Source organism: Zingiber officinale, chromosome 1B (assembly GCF_018446385.1).
Source record: "Zingiber officinale cultivar Zhangliang chromosome 1B, Zo_v1.1, whole genome shotgun sequence".
NCBI classification, from domain to species: Eukaryota; Viridiplantae; Streptophyta; class Magnoliopsida; order Zingiberales; family Zingiberaceae; genus Zingiber; species Zingiber officinale.
Window position 1 is genome coordinate 165,422,023 of NC_055986.1, and position 15,636 is coordinate 165,437,658.

Below are 15,636 nucleotides of genomic sequence, written 5' to 3' on the forward strand. Positions count from 1 at the left end.
TACAGAATTATTGTTGGAAGCTTAGTTTATCTCACTATGACTTGTCCAGATATTGCGTATGTTATTCATATGATTAGTCAATTTGTCGTTGCACCAACTACAGTGCATTAACCTACTGTTCTTCGTATTCTCAGGTATGTTCGGGCACTCAATTTCAAAGTCTTTTATTTCTTTCTACTTCATCTTTAGAGTTGTGTGCATACTATAATACTGATTGGCCTAGTGATCATACGGATCGCAAATCTACCATTGACTTCTGTGTGTTTTCTTGGTGACTCCCTAATTTTTTGGAAGAGTAAAAAAATAATATGTTATTTATAGATCTTCCAAAGAAGTTGAGTATTGTGTCATGACTTCAACTACTTGTGATATAATTTAGTTACGTTGGTTACTTGTGGATATGAGTATCTATCATCATTAACCTACTCCGTTATATTATGATAATCAGAGTGTTATTCAAATTGTGCGTAATTCAGTTTTTCATGAGCGGACGAAACATATTAAAATTGATTGTCACATTACTCGTCATCATCTTTAGACTGACACTATCATAAATTGTTGATATGTTTATCAAGATATATTCCGTTTCACGCTTTTGTTTTTTTAAGCTAAGGGAATGTAATATATATGACAATTTAATTTTTTTTCCTATTTAGGATTTCTGAAGTTGACTATATAAGTCTTTATATTTTATATTTCTAATTTTTTTATTTAATAATATAACTAACTTTTTATTCTTCATAATTGTTTTTTAAGTTGTTCTAGCATTTTACTGCCGGGCGAAAAATTCACAGATAGAAAGAACGCCAGAGGTAGCTGAAGTGTTTTTATAAGTGGAAAGAGATGTCTCAACTGTCATGTTATATAGGGGTTATTCTAACGAAGAATCCTACAGGGCACTATGCTTTCAGGTTTCTTCATTGAATAATCTTTTCTGTATCTCAAAACAAGCCCAACAAACTCCAATATAAATTTTGATTCTTTAAATTCCAATTCTAAAACTATAAAGAAGAGCAGACAAAAGACTTCCTGGGAATCGCGGTAATTGATGACGAACTTCCTGGTTCCTTCTTGGAGAGCTACGCGGGCAATGACGCATTTCCTCCTCCCGTAATTCCCGATTATTCTCTGGGCGGCGAACCCGCCGGGAAGCCGAGACTTGACATACTTCTCAAGACTCACGCCCTCGACCTCCTCCTCGGATACGGAGGCACTCCCGGCGACGCCGCCGACCGTGGTCAAGGAAGACTGGAAGAGGCGGCGGCGACGATCGGGTTTTGCCGGCGAGTTGAGGCGGAGCGAGGACACCGTACCTGGGGGAAAGATAAGGCGGAGGCTTGAGGGATACAGAAAAGGAGAAAGACAGAGAGGATGAGAAGGGAATTTTCGGCTCCGGCTTCCCGATCCCATCGCCGGAAGCGCCGCCCCTCTCCTCCGACAGGGGAGGCGGCGAGGAACCGAAAAGAGTGATCTTTCTGTTCGTATTCTTGTTCTTAGTGTTGGTCTCCGAAAGTGCTTTCCGACTCGAGGCTGACTCCAGAGGCTCTCGGCTTCCACTCGACGATTTCTAGTTGCAGAACGGAGGGGAGAGGAAGATTGAGGCTTCCGACGAGGGAAGACATCCAGTGGGTTGGAGAAGAGGAGGTGAAAGAGAAAATTTTAAAACTATTTGAACCAAAATAAAATTTCGCAACTCTAATCAGAACCACGTGTGCCGTCGAATGGACCCGATCCGAATGAGACAGGCCATATAAACGGCGGAGATTACTCCGCATAAACATATTTATACTTAACGATGCATGCCTACTTTCCTTTCCCCTTCGGATTTGGAAATGGCAATTAGCTAGTTAATGAAATAAAGCCCTATCTATTGCTTCCTCCGTCCATTTAATTGTAGGGAAGCCCAAGAAATCATGTCATGGTGGGGGCGATCGCTGGTGGATTCCATCCGCGCAGCCGCCGCCGTCGTCGACGACGACGACAATGAAGAAGAAGAGCAACCGATGGAAATTGCCTGCAGAGCTGAGCAATCGGACGTCGGATCCCAGTCGGGAGCTCAAGAAGTAGAGGAGGACGAGGAGCAGGATAATCGGGGCGTAAAGGAAGACTTTTCTGAGCTGACCAAGACCCTCACCCGCCAATTCTGGGGCGTCGCCTCTTTCCTCGCCCCCGCCCCCGCCTCTCTCGGGCCCGACGACGCCAGCGATCCGACTGCGGGCGGGCTGCGCGACGAGGCCACCCCTGTTGTTGAGGCCTTGGATTCGCCGAGAATTGCCGGGATCCGCAACGATTTCGCTGAGATCAGTGGGAAGTTCCGGAGCGGGATCTCGTCCGTGCTGTCGCACACGAAGACCGTCTCCGAGATCTCTAAGATCGCTTCTTCCATCTTGCCGTTCGGATTAGAGGAAGAGCGGGAGGATGATGAGGATCTACTCGACGCGATTGGTATCAATGAGGAGGTATTGGCATTTGCGAGAAATGTTTCGATGCATCCTGAGACTTGGTTAGATTTTCCTTTGCCCCATGGTGAAGAAGATTCAAAAGGTACACTTTTTCCTCCACCTTAGATTCAAGGCTATACTTCTTTGTAATTCATTGCTCAGTTCATCATTTGATTTCTTATCTTCATAAATCTACATAAAAAAAATATGTAGATTTAATTGTGATCGATTTATTTTGGTCTTAGAAATCAGTAAAAACGTCATTCCATTTCTTCTTATTTCTTTAACAAGTATGTTGGCTTCACATGTTCGCTCTTAATCATGCGCTTGTACCCAATTACTTATATGAAACTTCGTTTTCATATCCATTTATTCTTAGCTTTCCTTCTTCCTCATTAGGGTATTCGTCTAAAATCATTTGTTCAGAGATTACAATATCTCAGATGTTGGATGGTGATCATGATTGCAAATAAGAAGTGTCTGACTTCTTTATTTTCTCTTGAAGGCGTTACTGTTGCTGGATCGGCTCCCTTTGCTAAGGTTTGTGCATAGAAGCATTAATGTCAATGCATATTGGAACCATGATAATGTTAATCTAAACATACACACAAGGAGAAAGCAAGCATAAGGACAATGTCAAGTTAAAAAGACTAATAAAAAACTTATGTAACATGCAAGGAAAAAAGCAAGAACAAGAAGCCAAAACTTGTGGTTGTTCGACTATCCAATTGGTTCTTCCTTGGATTTTCAGAGTTTTAATTCTATCAGGCTTCAACTTTTCTATACTTATTCCTACTTGTAGGGAACTATAAGCTAACTAAATAAATGAAAAACTAAAGACACGAGTCAGTCTCTTCCCTTAAGTATATCCTTGAAAAGCCAGTCTGTAGCTTAAGACCATTTCGGCATCTTCAGAGTTTGAATAAAGTTTCCCTATTCCCTCCACTCTTTGCTCTTGTCTCGTTTGATTTCTGACTTAGACATGTGATTGTATTGCATCACCCCTCTTCATAATGGTCTTGACTCCTGAATGCTTGAAAACAACATCAGATGATCTGCATAAGCTGAAGCTTTGAGGGTTTCAAATTCTCATGTTCTTTAAATTACTCAGCAAATTCTACAAGAATGTAAAATGGATATTTTTTTTTGGTTTAACGAAGGTTTAGGAGTGTTGACGAGACCTTTAAAAGGCCTAATTATGCCATTAGTATTTGGAAGAAAGTTCAATTATAAGGAAACAAAACTAATATTTGGGATTAGGAAGTCAAATCTAGAGAATAACTAGCCATTTTTATTGACAACTTTGTTGGTGCAATATCCCCCATGTTAAGGTTGACCAGGTTGACTAAGGTTGAGTTGGATCAAGCTTGAGTTGGATCAAGCTTGAGTCTCAATGTTTGACAATACATGGAGATTGCAGATGCAATCGTCCGATTGGGGAGATTGCTGGTGCAATTCCCCTTTGGTCAAGGACTGACCAGTTTGATGTGAAGAAGAGTCAAGTAGGTCAAGGTTGACCGGATACCTGACTAGGAATAGTCCTAATTGGAGGTTAGGCAAGGGAAAATCTTGGCGAGTGAAGCCAGGTGAAAGACCTAATGAGTGAAGCTAGGCAGTTGGAAAATCCTGGTGAGTGGAGCCAGGTGAAAGACCTAGTGAGTGAAGCTAGGCAGGTGAAAGTCCCAGTGAGTGAAGCCGAGCCGTGGGAAAATCCTGGTGAGTGAAGCCAGGTGAAAATCCTAGTGAGTGAAGCCAGGTGAAAGTCCTGGTGAGTGAAGCCAGGCAGATGGAAAGCCCTAGTAAGTGAAGCTAGGCAGAAGGAAAGTGCTGGTGGGTGAAGTCAGACAGATGGAAAGCCCTAGTAAGTGAAGCTAGGCAGAAGGAAAGACCTGGTGAGTGAAGCTAGGTAGAAGGAAAGACCTGATGAGTGAAGCCAGACACGTGGGGATCCAGATGGGTCAAGGTTGACCGGATACTTGGTGTTGGGAAGCCCAAGTAGGTCAAAGGATTGATCGGATACTTGGCACAAGGAAATCTAGATGGGTCAAGGTTGACCGGACATCTAGTGGAAGTCTAAGTGGGTCATGGAGGACCGGACACTTGGCACGAGACGGTAAGTCCAAGTGGGTCAAGGTTGATCGAACACTTGACACGAGGAGAAAAGTCCAAGTAAGCCAAAGGGTTGACCGAAGACTTGGCGAAGAAGTTCCGGCAGGTCAAGGTTGACCGGAGGCTAGGCATGCGGAGTTCCAACAAGTCACGGTTGACCAGATGTTGGAATTGGGGGCTCTAGACTTGAGTTAAGCAAGTCAAAGGGAAGTCAATCGATCGATTGAACTGTGGTTCAATCGATTAGTCGATTGATTGAAGGTGTGCTGCAAAGAAGGCTGGCCCAATCGATCGATTGGGAAGTGAAATCGCAAGCACAGAATGCTCCCCAATCGATCAGGCGATCGATTGAGCTCCCCAATCGATTGGTCAATTGATTGGGGCAAGTTTTCTCGCGTAGACGCGAGAGCACAGAAGAAGGCTGAATCGATCAACCGATCGATTCAGCCTCTCTAATCGATCAGCCGATCGATTGAGATTCGACCATTGCGCAGGATGCAGGCGATGGACAACTGCGATGGCTGGGATGTGACGTGGCAATCGATTGGGACGAAGCCTAATCGATTGGAAGTCGCAGGAGCGCATAGTATATAGCCGTTTTGAGCGTTTTTCTCAGCAGCTTTCACGCGCGATTCTTCCCGATTCTTCACGCGATTTCTCTATTGCTCATAGCCAGTTCTTAAAGGCTCTTGGAGACAAGTGTCGGTGCACTTCCAAGGTTCAAGAGGCAACAACAAGCGACAAGTAAGCAAGAAGAGAGGGATCTTTATTTGTTTTCATTGTATTTTTCTTCTTGTGTTGAGTTGTTGTATGTGTGAGTGTTGTACGAGATTTCTCCACCTCCGGTAGTTATCGAGAAGGAGTGTTTTTATTAGTGGAGTGAGCGTCGTATGTGGATCCTTGGATTAGTCACCTCTTCTTGAGGCGGATACCAAGTAAATCTATTTATTAGCATTGTGAGTGTGTTTTCTTGTTCCTTATTCCACTGCACATCATCGAAGAAGAACATCACCGAAGCGCAACGAGCTATTCACCCCCCTAGTTACAAATCGACCCTAACAAGTGGTATCAGAGCGAGGTGGCTCTTCACCGGAATCATCGCTGGAAATGGCAACAAGTTAGAGGGAGAAGAAGTTGAAGTAAATTTCAACAATTCAAAGAATTTATCAAAGGCTCAACTTCAAGATGGAATTCCGAGATGGATTCGGATTCGACACAAGTGTACCTCCATCATTCGTATCCACAAGCTTCGATTCTTGGAAATCAAGAATTGAAAATTTCCTTATGATAGAGATAGAGCAATGGTTTGCTCTAATGGAAGGCTTCGAAGCTCCAAAGAATTCAAAAGGCAAGATCCTCAAGAAGAGCAAATGGAGTCAATAGCAAATTCAAAGGTGCGAGGCGAATGACAAGGTAACCAAATTATTGGTTAGTTTATTGTCAAGCACAATTCTATGCAAAATAGGAGAATTTGAAGATGTCAAGGAGCTATAGAGCAAATTGGCTAAAATCCATGAAGAGCCCTCCACTCCACTAATACAAGAGGAATCTAAAGAGGACGATTCATTGGAAAAAGAGGAAGAAGAAGAGGACTCGGAAGTTGAGAGATGCTCAACATCCAAAGAAGAAGTCCAAGAAGCTTCATCTTCAAAGGAGTGCAATGAAAAAGGCAAAGACGAAGCATACTCTTTCTTCCATGTACAAGATGAAGATAAAGAAGTCTCCACCTCTAGGATTGAGGGGGAGCGACATTCGGTGACTCCGGACTAAGAAGAAGGAGAAGCTTCTACTTCCGGGTCAAGCAAAAAAGAAGAAGATAGAGCATCCTCCAAAAATCAAGAGACATCAAATGGAGGATCAAGTGTCATTCCTACACGTGAAGGTATAAGTGTTTCAATTAAAAATAAAAATCATATTATATGTTTTGAGTGTAGGATACATGTGCACTACAAGAGTAAGTGTTCTAAATTGGCCAAGAAGAATGGTCAAGTGGCACCTAAGGGCAAGGAGAAGCTCAAGGAGACCACCCCCACAACAAAGAAGAGGAAGGAGCATATTGTGTGTTTTTCTTGCAACCAAAAAGGACATTACCGGAGCCAATGTCCAAAGGGGAATAAATCGGTCAAGCCTAAAGGAGGAAGCTCAAGTCAAGGGGGAGCTTGTAAGAGCAAACCCAATGTATCATTTATTGAACCAACTCCTTTAAGTAATGGTAACAAGTATGCTTGTTCTAACTTATATCATTTTAATGCTATTTATCATAAAAATAGGAGGTATGATAGAATTAAAGAAAAACATGTGGCCTATCATGCTAAGACTGCTACATCTAAGGTTAGGAAGGTAGACAAATTAAGCAAAAACACTAAGGACCTTAGTTATAAGCCTAGAAATAGAAATGCTCAAGGATTTAATGATAAATCAAAATGTAGGGATTTATGGAAACAAAATCAAGTCTTGAGGTCAAGGTTTGACAAAATTGAAAATACCCTAAAAAGGATGGAAAAACCAAGGCTAAGAAGGATGTAGCTTCATATCATAGGGTTCCTTATACCTATGGAACTAATCCTAGGTCTAGGAGTCAAGTCAAGGATACAAGGGAAGTTATCCCTAGGAGTATCTTTGCAACAACAAATGTGACTAAGACTTCTAAGAAGTCAAAGAAAGTCACAAGAAGGTCATAAGGGAAACTATCCCTAAAGTTGACCTAGAGAAAGTGACCAAGGCTTCTAAGAAGTCTAGAAAGGTCATCAGGAAGGTATCTAGCGAAGTTATCCCTAGTGAGTACCTAGAGCATCCAAGAAGCACCAATAAGTTTTGGGTTCCGAGGAGCATATTCTCTACACACCCTAGATGGGTTTAGAGAGTGTCAACTCTAAACTTGGGAAGGGTGGTTAACCCAACCTTGATAAAGTTGATACTTGGAGGCATTTTCAAGGTTTTTGTTAATCTTTGAAAATGAAAAGGTTATATTAATTACTCTTTGGAAGAGTAAAATGTGCCAAAATTTGAAGAATAGAACTTAATGTAAATTGACACACTTGAGAAAAACATAAGAAATGTCAAGTTGGGGTTTTGGTATTTTCTTAGGGAGTTAAGGGCAAATTTAAGTCTTAATTTAAGTTATTACTCTTTGGAAGAGTAAAATGTGTCAAATCTTGAAAAATTACACATAATTTAAATGGACACAAATAGGGAAAGGTAAAAGAAATGCCAAGTTGGGGTTTGACATTTTCTTGAGAAAATATGGGCAATCTAGGATTAGGTTTTAATTTAACAAGGATTAAGAATACTTAGATAGGTTATCTAGGTATATTTTGTTTATGCTAAAAATTATCATGCTTTGTTTGCTCATCATATGTCATGACTTCATATTTTGCATTCATGTTTATTATGAAAAACTAACAAAAATACCATGTCATGTCATACATACATCATGTAGCAATAGTATATTTTTTTAAATTATTTCTTTGTGATGTATGCTATAAATCATCATGCATTATTTTTAATTCCCTTGTGATTAAGGATAATGACATTTACTAACAAGTGACATCCTAGGTGGATGTTTATAATTCAAAATGTCTAGATAGATATGCATGATCCCTAGTTTAGGGCAAAATCAAAATCTACATCTCACAAAGACTATAAGGTGACTTGTATGTGTTTTAGTACACAATAAATACAAGTGCGATGCTAGGATGATGAACAAGACTCAAAATGTTGATTTAGTGTATTTATTTGAGTTTTGATTTCATCAAAACACATAGTTATGTGTACTCCAATCATTAGGAAAGCCAATGTACAAGTCATGTGCATTGAACCCAAAGAATATGGTTGGAAATTGGTTTTGAAAAATATTTTAAATATGCTTTGGAAAACCTTAGTGAAGGCTATCTTTTGATAGTAATCATCATTGAAAAGGTAGACACAAACTTGGAAGAAACATCAAAGTTTTTACAAGTTTCCAATTTTGTGTCAATCTTTGAAAATAAGATGTATTTTCTTAGAAAACTATTTTTCCTTAATAGTATATACCCTAAATAATGTCTACAACAATTTTCATGATTTTTAAAATTTTGTAGAATTTTTAGGACATTTCTGAATTTCGCTGAAATTGAATTTCAGAAAATCAGAGTTTCAATCGATCACCTGATCGATTGGAGTGTCTCAATCGATCGGGCGATCGATTGAGAGAGGTAAGTTCGCGAGCAAAAGCTCGTTAAATCGATTAGCCGATCGATTCAACCCCAGCTGAATCGATTAGTCGATCAATTCAAGCAGGTTTTCTGCGAGTAGAAGCTTGCTAAATCGATCAGTGGATCGATTGAGCAAGTGTCAATCGATTGAGCCCCAACCCAATCGATTGAAAAGGCTGATTTTGGCCGGGAAAGTCTGATTTCAGTACTTTGAGTCATATTTAGTCTCTTTAACCACTTCTAAACCCTTGGAATACATTTGTATACATTAAGGGTAGCTTTCATGATGAAAACAAGGAGAAATGGATAAGGAACAGTAGGTTGAAGTTTAGGATGAGGTTAGCTTCAAAATTTAATCTTTTAAACCTCAAAACTTTAAATTTTTTTGTTTCCTAAAGATTTAGAGATTCCAAGTCATTGTTGGTGCAATGACAGAAGATTGAAGCATGTTTTTAGGAGGAGCTACTCTTTAAAAACATTGAAGTATTTTTTTTCAAAACCATTGAAGGTGGTACAGCCTTTGTTTGGAAACATGCTCAAGGTTGAGCATTGGGGAACAATGGAAGATTAGATATCTTCATTGTAGAAAAGGATTATGCTCAAGGATGAGCATTGGATACAATGAAGGGTATGTGATCTTCATTGTTGAAATTGTTAATGCTCAAGGGTGAGCATTGAAGACAATGAAGGGTATAAGACCTTCATTGTGGTGTTGTGAACAACATGTGAGGTTGTGATCAACATTGAGTAGCTCTTCAAGGGGAGAGTTTTTGATGTGTGCCAATAGGGGGAGAATGTAGAGGTTAAGTTAGGTCTTTGCCCCTCTAGGAAAGTTAGCGGGAGAATACAAGGTCTAAACTATGCCTTCATTATCTAAAGGGGAGTTTGTCCTCTAGGAAAGGGAGAGAATGAGGAACCCTCATTCATACTTTGGCATGAAGAAGAAGTTGAGGCTATGAGATTAGCCTAACTTAAAGGTATTGTCAAACATCAAAAAGGGAGAGATTGTTGGTGTAATATCCCCTGGGTCAAGATTGACCAGGTTGACTAAGCTTGAGTTGGCTCAAGCTTGAGTCTCGATGTTTGACAATACATGGAGATTGCATATGCAATCGTCCGATTGAGGAGATTGTTAGTGCAATTCCCCTTTGGTCAAGGACTGACCAGTTTGATGTGAAGAAGAGTCAAGTAGGTCAAAGTTGACCGGATACCTGACTGGGAAAGTCCTAACTGAAGGTTAGGTAAGGGAAAATCCTGGTGAGTGAAGTTAGGCAGTTGGAAAATCCTGGTGAGTGAAGCCAGGTGAAAGATCTAGTGAGTGAAGCTTGGCAGTTGAAAAATTCTGGTGAGTGAAGGCAAGTGAAAGACCTAGTGAGTGAAGCTAGGCAGGTGAAAGTCCTGGTGAGTGAAGCCGGACAGTGGGAAAATCCTGGTAAGTGAAGCCAGGTGAAAATCCTGGTGAGTGAAGACAAGTGAAAATCCTAGTGAGTAAAGCTAGGTGAAAGTCCTGGTGAGTGAAGTCAGACAGATAGAAAGCCCCAGTAAGTGAAGCTAAGTAGAAGGAAAGTGCTGGTGAATGAAGCCAGGCAGATGGAAAGCCTTAGTAAGTGAAGCTAGGCAGAAGGAAATACCTTATGAGTGCAGCTAGACACGTGGAGATCCAGATGGGTCAAGGTTGATCGGATATCTGGTGTTGGGAAGCCCAAGTAGGTCAAAAGATTGATCGGATACTTGGCACAAGGAAATCCAGATGGGTCAAGGTTGACCGGACATCTGATGGAAGTCCAAGTGGGTCATGGAGGATAGGACACTTGGCACAAGACAGTAAGTCCAAGTGGGTCAAGGTTGACCGGACACTTGGCACGAGGAGAAAAGTCCAAGTGGATCAAAGGGTTGATCGGACACTTGGCGAAAAAGTCCCGGCAGGTAAAGGTTGACCGGATGCTAGGCATGCGGTGTTCCAACAGGTCACGGTTGACCGGATGATGGAATTGGGGACTCTAGACTTGAGTTAAGCAAGTCAAAGGAAAGTCAATCGATCGGTTGACCGGATGATGTAATTCAGCCTCCTAATCGATCAGCCGATCGATTGGGATTCGACCGTTGCGCAGGATGTAGGCGATGGACGATTGCGATGGCTGGGATGTGACATGACAATCGATTGGGATGAAGCCTAATCGATTGGGAGTCGCAGGAGCGCATAGTATATAGTCGTTGCGAGCATTTTTCTTAGCAGCTTTCACGCGCGATTCTTCCCGATTCTTCATGCGATTTCTCCATTGCTCACAGGCAGTTCTTAAAGGCTCTTGGGGACAAGTGTTGGTGCACTTCCAAGGTTCAAGAGGCAACAACAAGCGACAAGTAAGAAAGAAGAGAGGGATCTTTATTTGTTTTTATTGTATTTTTCTTCTTGTGTTGAGTTGTTGTATGTGTGAGTGTTGTACGAGGTTTCTCCACCTCCGGTAGTTACCGAGAAAGAGTGTTTTTATCAGTGGAGTAAGCGTCGTGTGTGGATCCTTGGATTAGCCACCTCTTCTTGAGGTGGATACCAAGTAAATCTACTTGTTAGCGTTGTGAGTTTATTTTCTTGTTCCTTATTCCGCTGCATATCATCGAAGAAGCACATCACCGAAGCGCGACGAGCTATTCACCCCCTCCCCCAGCTACAAATCGACCCTAACAAGCTTTACATTTAGTCTATCCTTTGCTACTGGTCTAGCTACTGGTGCAAGATTTCATAGAGTTGCAATTGTTTTGGCTTGTTTGAACCCATTTGAGGTCTAATTTAAGCACATTTTTGTAGCAAGATAATGTTTAAAATGTCTATAAGTGAAAGATTAAAGATTCAAAGGATAAAAGAGTAATTTAGGGTTTTGAGTTAACTTCATTGTCAACTGTGGATAAGTATAATTTCTATGTGCAAACCATTAAAGAGGTCACATGAACGTTGCCAGCTTCTAAAGAGATAAAATACTACAGTTCTGAGTATTTTAAGAAGCCATATTCTGAGTTAAATATGGTAGCAAATTAGCAATTGAGCATGATTGACTTACATGTCTTGAGATTTCTGGTTTCATATTATCATTATTTTGTGTCATTATTGATGCCCTAACTTTGATTCAGATTTTAATATTGGTACCTTAAACATAATTTCTCTCACTAATCTTCAAGATTTATTGACATAAGAAAACTAAGGTTTTCATTTAACACCAAGGAAATAAATTCATAGGCATTTGCCTTTTGTCCTTCTTTTGAAGGAACTAGTGCATATATTTTTCTTGCTTTTGCTCAATTTTGACAATATTGTATCCATCTTAATGCTGTTAAAAAAAATACATGTTATTGATCACCAAGTCACCCTAAGTTTTTCCTCAAAGAGAGATTTTTTATGTGCTGGCTTGTCATCATTTAGGATCTAACATGGGACTATTACAAATGAGCACTCTCAGACATAGATTCACATGTTACAACCACTAATTTATGTGAAAAGAATGTTGACGATTTTACGTGGCTAGCAAATTGTTATCGTGATCCATTACTCCTGAGCATTGCCTTCTTATTGAGCTTGGCTTCCTGTGATAACTTCAGAAATTTTCTTTTCTACTAGATTTTGAATTGTCTGATGCCCAGCTAGAGCATGCAGTCGCCATTGAACGTCTTGCACCTGAATTTTCTGATATGAGAAGTGAGATTTGCCCTCGTCAAATGAGTGAAGAGTCTTTCTGGAAGATTTATTTTGTACTTCTTCAATCCAGACTTAATAGCAAGGATGCTGAACTCCTCTCTACTCCTCAGGTGATCTTGTTACTTCTTTTTTGTCTGATTTTTGTTTTGCAATTCTCACTTTTATGGTTAGACTATGAATGCAAATAAATTGATTGGGATTAGAGTATATGTATGTGACCTGCAAGCTTGTAATCCCATTTATTTGAATACAATATATTAAATCTACTTTCTAACTAAATGAGATTATATTTGGAAGAGTTAAATAGAGTTAAAATTGAATATGGAAATGTAATTTCAATAAAAGATAAAAAAAGAGAGGAGATAATTAAGATGAACGCAGATTAAATTTCTCAGAATAAAAGTTTTACACATCTTAGATTTATTATTCAATTTGGAGATATTGATGCAGATATAGAGTAATTGATTGAAATGAGAGGAGATTCAGAAGTTTTTGTATGATCATCATGTACTTTTTAGGCTAAAATAAAAGTATAAAATTGCAATGTGACTCATATTTTACCTATCAAGTGTTGGGCAATTAGGAAACAACAATATAAACATTTAATGTAGCATATATATGTTACTGAAAAGGATCAAATCTAAAGAAAAAAAAACGATTTGGGAGCAATGAGTTGTAGCTTCTGTTGATGATAAATTGAGCGAGAATAAACTAAGATGATATAGGCATGTTCAAAGATTATTTTTATATTCTATAGTTGCACAAGCAAAATCAATTAGAATTGAAGGTTTAGGAGCAAAAGGACACCAAAGAAAATTTCTGTTAAACAGAACTAAATGTGATTTATAAGATTTGATTATTACTAACAATAAAAACTTGCAAAGAGTTACCATGGTGATGTTTAGATCATGTTCTTGATTACTTATTAATTTGATTTGATGTAATGTCATTGAATATGCTTTCATGTTACATGTAGATTTCTTTATACAAACCCTTATTTTTGCTATATTGTTAAAATCGAAGCTATGATTGATCTCATCTAGGATTCTGATTTTAACAATCTTTTTTGTATCCTCATCTTGAATGTCTCTACCTATTGATCTGGCTCTTTGGAAGTTATTATCCTTGAAGTACTTTAAGCTTCCACTCTTATGTTGTTCAATAGTAGCTTGAACATATGCCAGGCAATTGAAGCCTATTAGGTATAAAATATCCAAATGAGATGCCAGCAAACGCTTTAGCTAATGACATTTTCTCATTCTATGTTATTGGTTACTAAATTCTTTGCTGCTTGTCCTAGTATATTTCCATTTATATTTTGCTGCACTTGTTTTTGGGCTTGCTTATCACTTAGCCATTTGCAACGCAACAGAGTCTGAAGTGAGTGGATTCCTTGAGATGTGAATACATAAATAACAAGTACCGACTACTTTGAAACAACAACAATACATGTGTGTTAAACACAGGATTTGCTACTTCATTTGGTATGCTTAGTTATGCTCATCATCTTTTCACTTCCCAGATTGTGGAAGCCAGAGCTGCACTTTTACAGGAACTTCCTAGCCAGAGAAAACCAGGATCTGAAAGGTTGGGAGAAGCATCTTTTAACAAAGATGATGGTGCAGCAATTCCTCTCAAAGAAAATGTCACAGCACCAACAAGCACTGCTAATGTAACCATACCACCCAATACAGTTTCATATGGTGAATCAGTTTCTGAGTCTATCAAAGATATTGAAGCTGAAAAACATTCCACCAAATCGATATCCTCTGATTCGACTGAAGAGGTTGAGACTGAAAAGCATCCCGTCCTAATTGAAGCCTCTGGCTCTATGGAAGATGCTGAAACTGACAAGCATCCTGTCCCAGCAACTGAGGTGAAAATTATTGATAAATCAGTCACTGAAGAAGAGCCAGCAAATGGAACTAAGATTAAAGATATAACAACTGAAACATCAAAAAGCTCTGTTCAGACAAATGAAGAAGACGGCGATGGATGGTTAGAGGATGACATCGGTGAAGCAAACACCACAAGGGGTGCCACTGTTCCTTTGGGGCAGGAAGAGGATGTCTCTTTTAGTGATCTGGAAGTGGACGACGATGATGATCAGGGCCCAACTATAAGCTCCAAGACCATTCCAGTTGATTCGCAAGCAAAAGTTTCTAGAGCTTCAGCTACAGGTGACCAGTCCACTGGTTCGGAGATGAAAGAATCCAATGATTGGCTTGATCTTGAAGACTTTGATGTGGAATGATGAGCTGACCCCTTTCATGCATCAATTCTTCTTCTAAACACAAGATCTATCTCTCATCCACACTAAAGTGTGTTCGTGGTATTCCAGTGTAATGTACATATGGTGCTGCTATATTTGCCGCACGCTGTGTCGTTGTGGAACTCACATTCCTCAAGTTTGTTGTGGACTCGCGGTAAAACTTGTCTTGTTTGACTTTTTCAAACAAGTCTTATTTAAAAAACATTGTAGTAACCCAGGAAGATCCATGTCATGCTTCAGGTAGTGTTTTGAGAAAGACCGGTTTAGGTCCTTCCTCACAGTGAGGGGCATGTCAACATTTGCCCTACCTTTAAGAGTTTATTTTTAAAAAAAATCAATTTTGATATAAAAAAATGTATGTAAAAGTGGAACAACCAGCTTTAGTGTTATTTAAGAGTAACTTTATTCGATCCCATTAGCTGGACCAGGTCTATAATTCTATTTGTAGATTTGTACAGTTTGTTTAAAAAAAAAATCCTTTCTAAAATAAGAGAAGAAATACAAAGTAAACAGAAGGAATTAGTAGCGGGTTTTTTTAGTTGGGAGGCATCATAACTGAGTCTTGAAATTTTTTGGGAACCATAATTAGAAGTCTAACCACTGCATCTTAGCCAGGGGCGAATTAGTAGCAAACAGTTAAAGGCGGTCTCTTTGCACGAAATCATGATGGCTGGCCTTCTTTTAAAACATGCATGCCTCCTTCCTTTCTTAGCTTTCTTTGATTATGCTCGTGCATTGTGCTTTTACAATTGTCTGCTGACCGCTTGGATCGCTGTCTCTCTCTCTCTCTCATGCCTTCCTGCTCTTTCCTGAGCTCCGGCTGCGTCTCCTTCCTCGGCCTCTGCGGCTGCTCGGGAGCCAAGCCCCCAACGAGGCGGCGGCCGGCGCCGGGCCGCCGCGGGCTTGACCGGGCGGCGTCGTGGGTCGGCAACATCC

The 15,636-nt window shown here is 39.9% G+C and overlaps 1 protein-coding gene across 1 annotated transcript; it reads left to right on the forward strand.

Moving 5' to 3' along the window:
- Positions 1–1,679: 1,679 nt before the first annotated feature.
- LOC121988897 lies at positions 1,680–14,921 on the forward strand. Its single transcript, XM_042542608.1, has 3 exons — positions 1,680–2,544; positions 12,351–12,538; positions 13,951–14,921. Exons 1-3 carry the CDS (start codon positions 1,914–1,916, stop codon positions 14,680–14,682), a joined length of 1,551 nt encoding a protein of 516 aa, XP_042398542.1. The 5' UTR covers positions 1,680–1,913; the 3' UTR covers positions 14,683–14,921.
- The last annotated feature ends 715 nt before the right edge of the window (positions 14,922–15,636 follow it).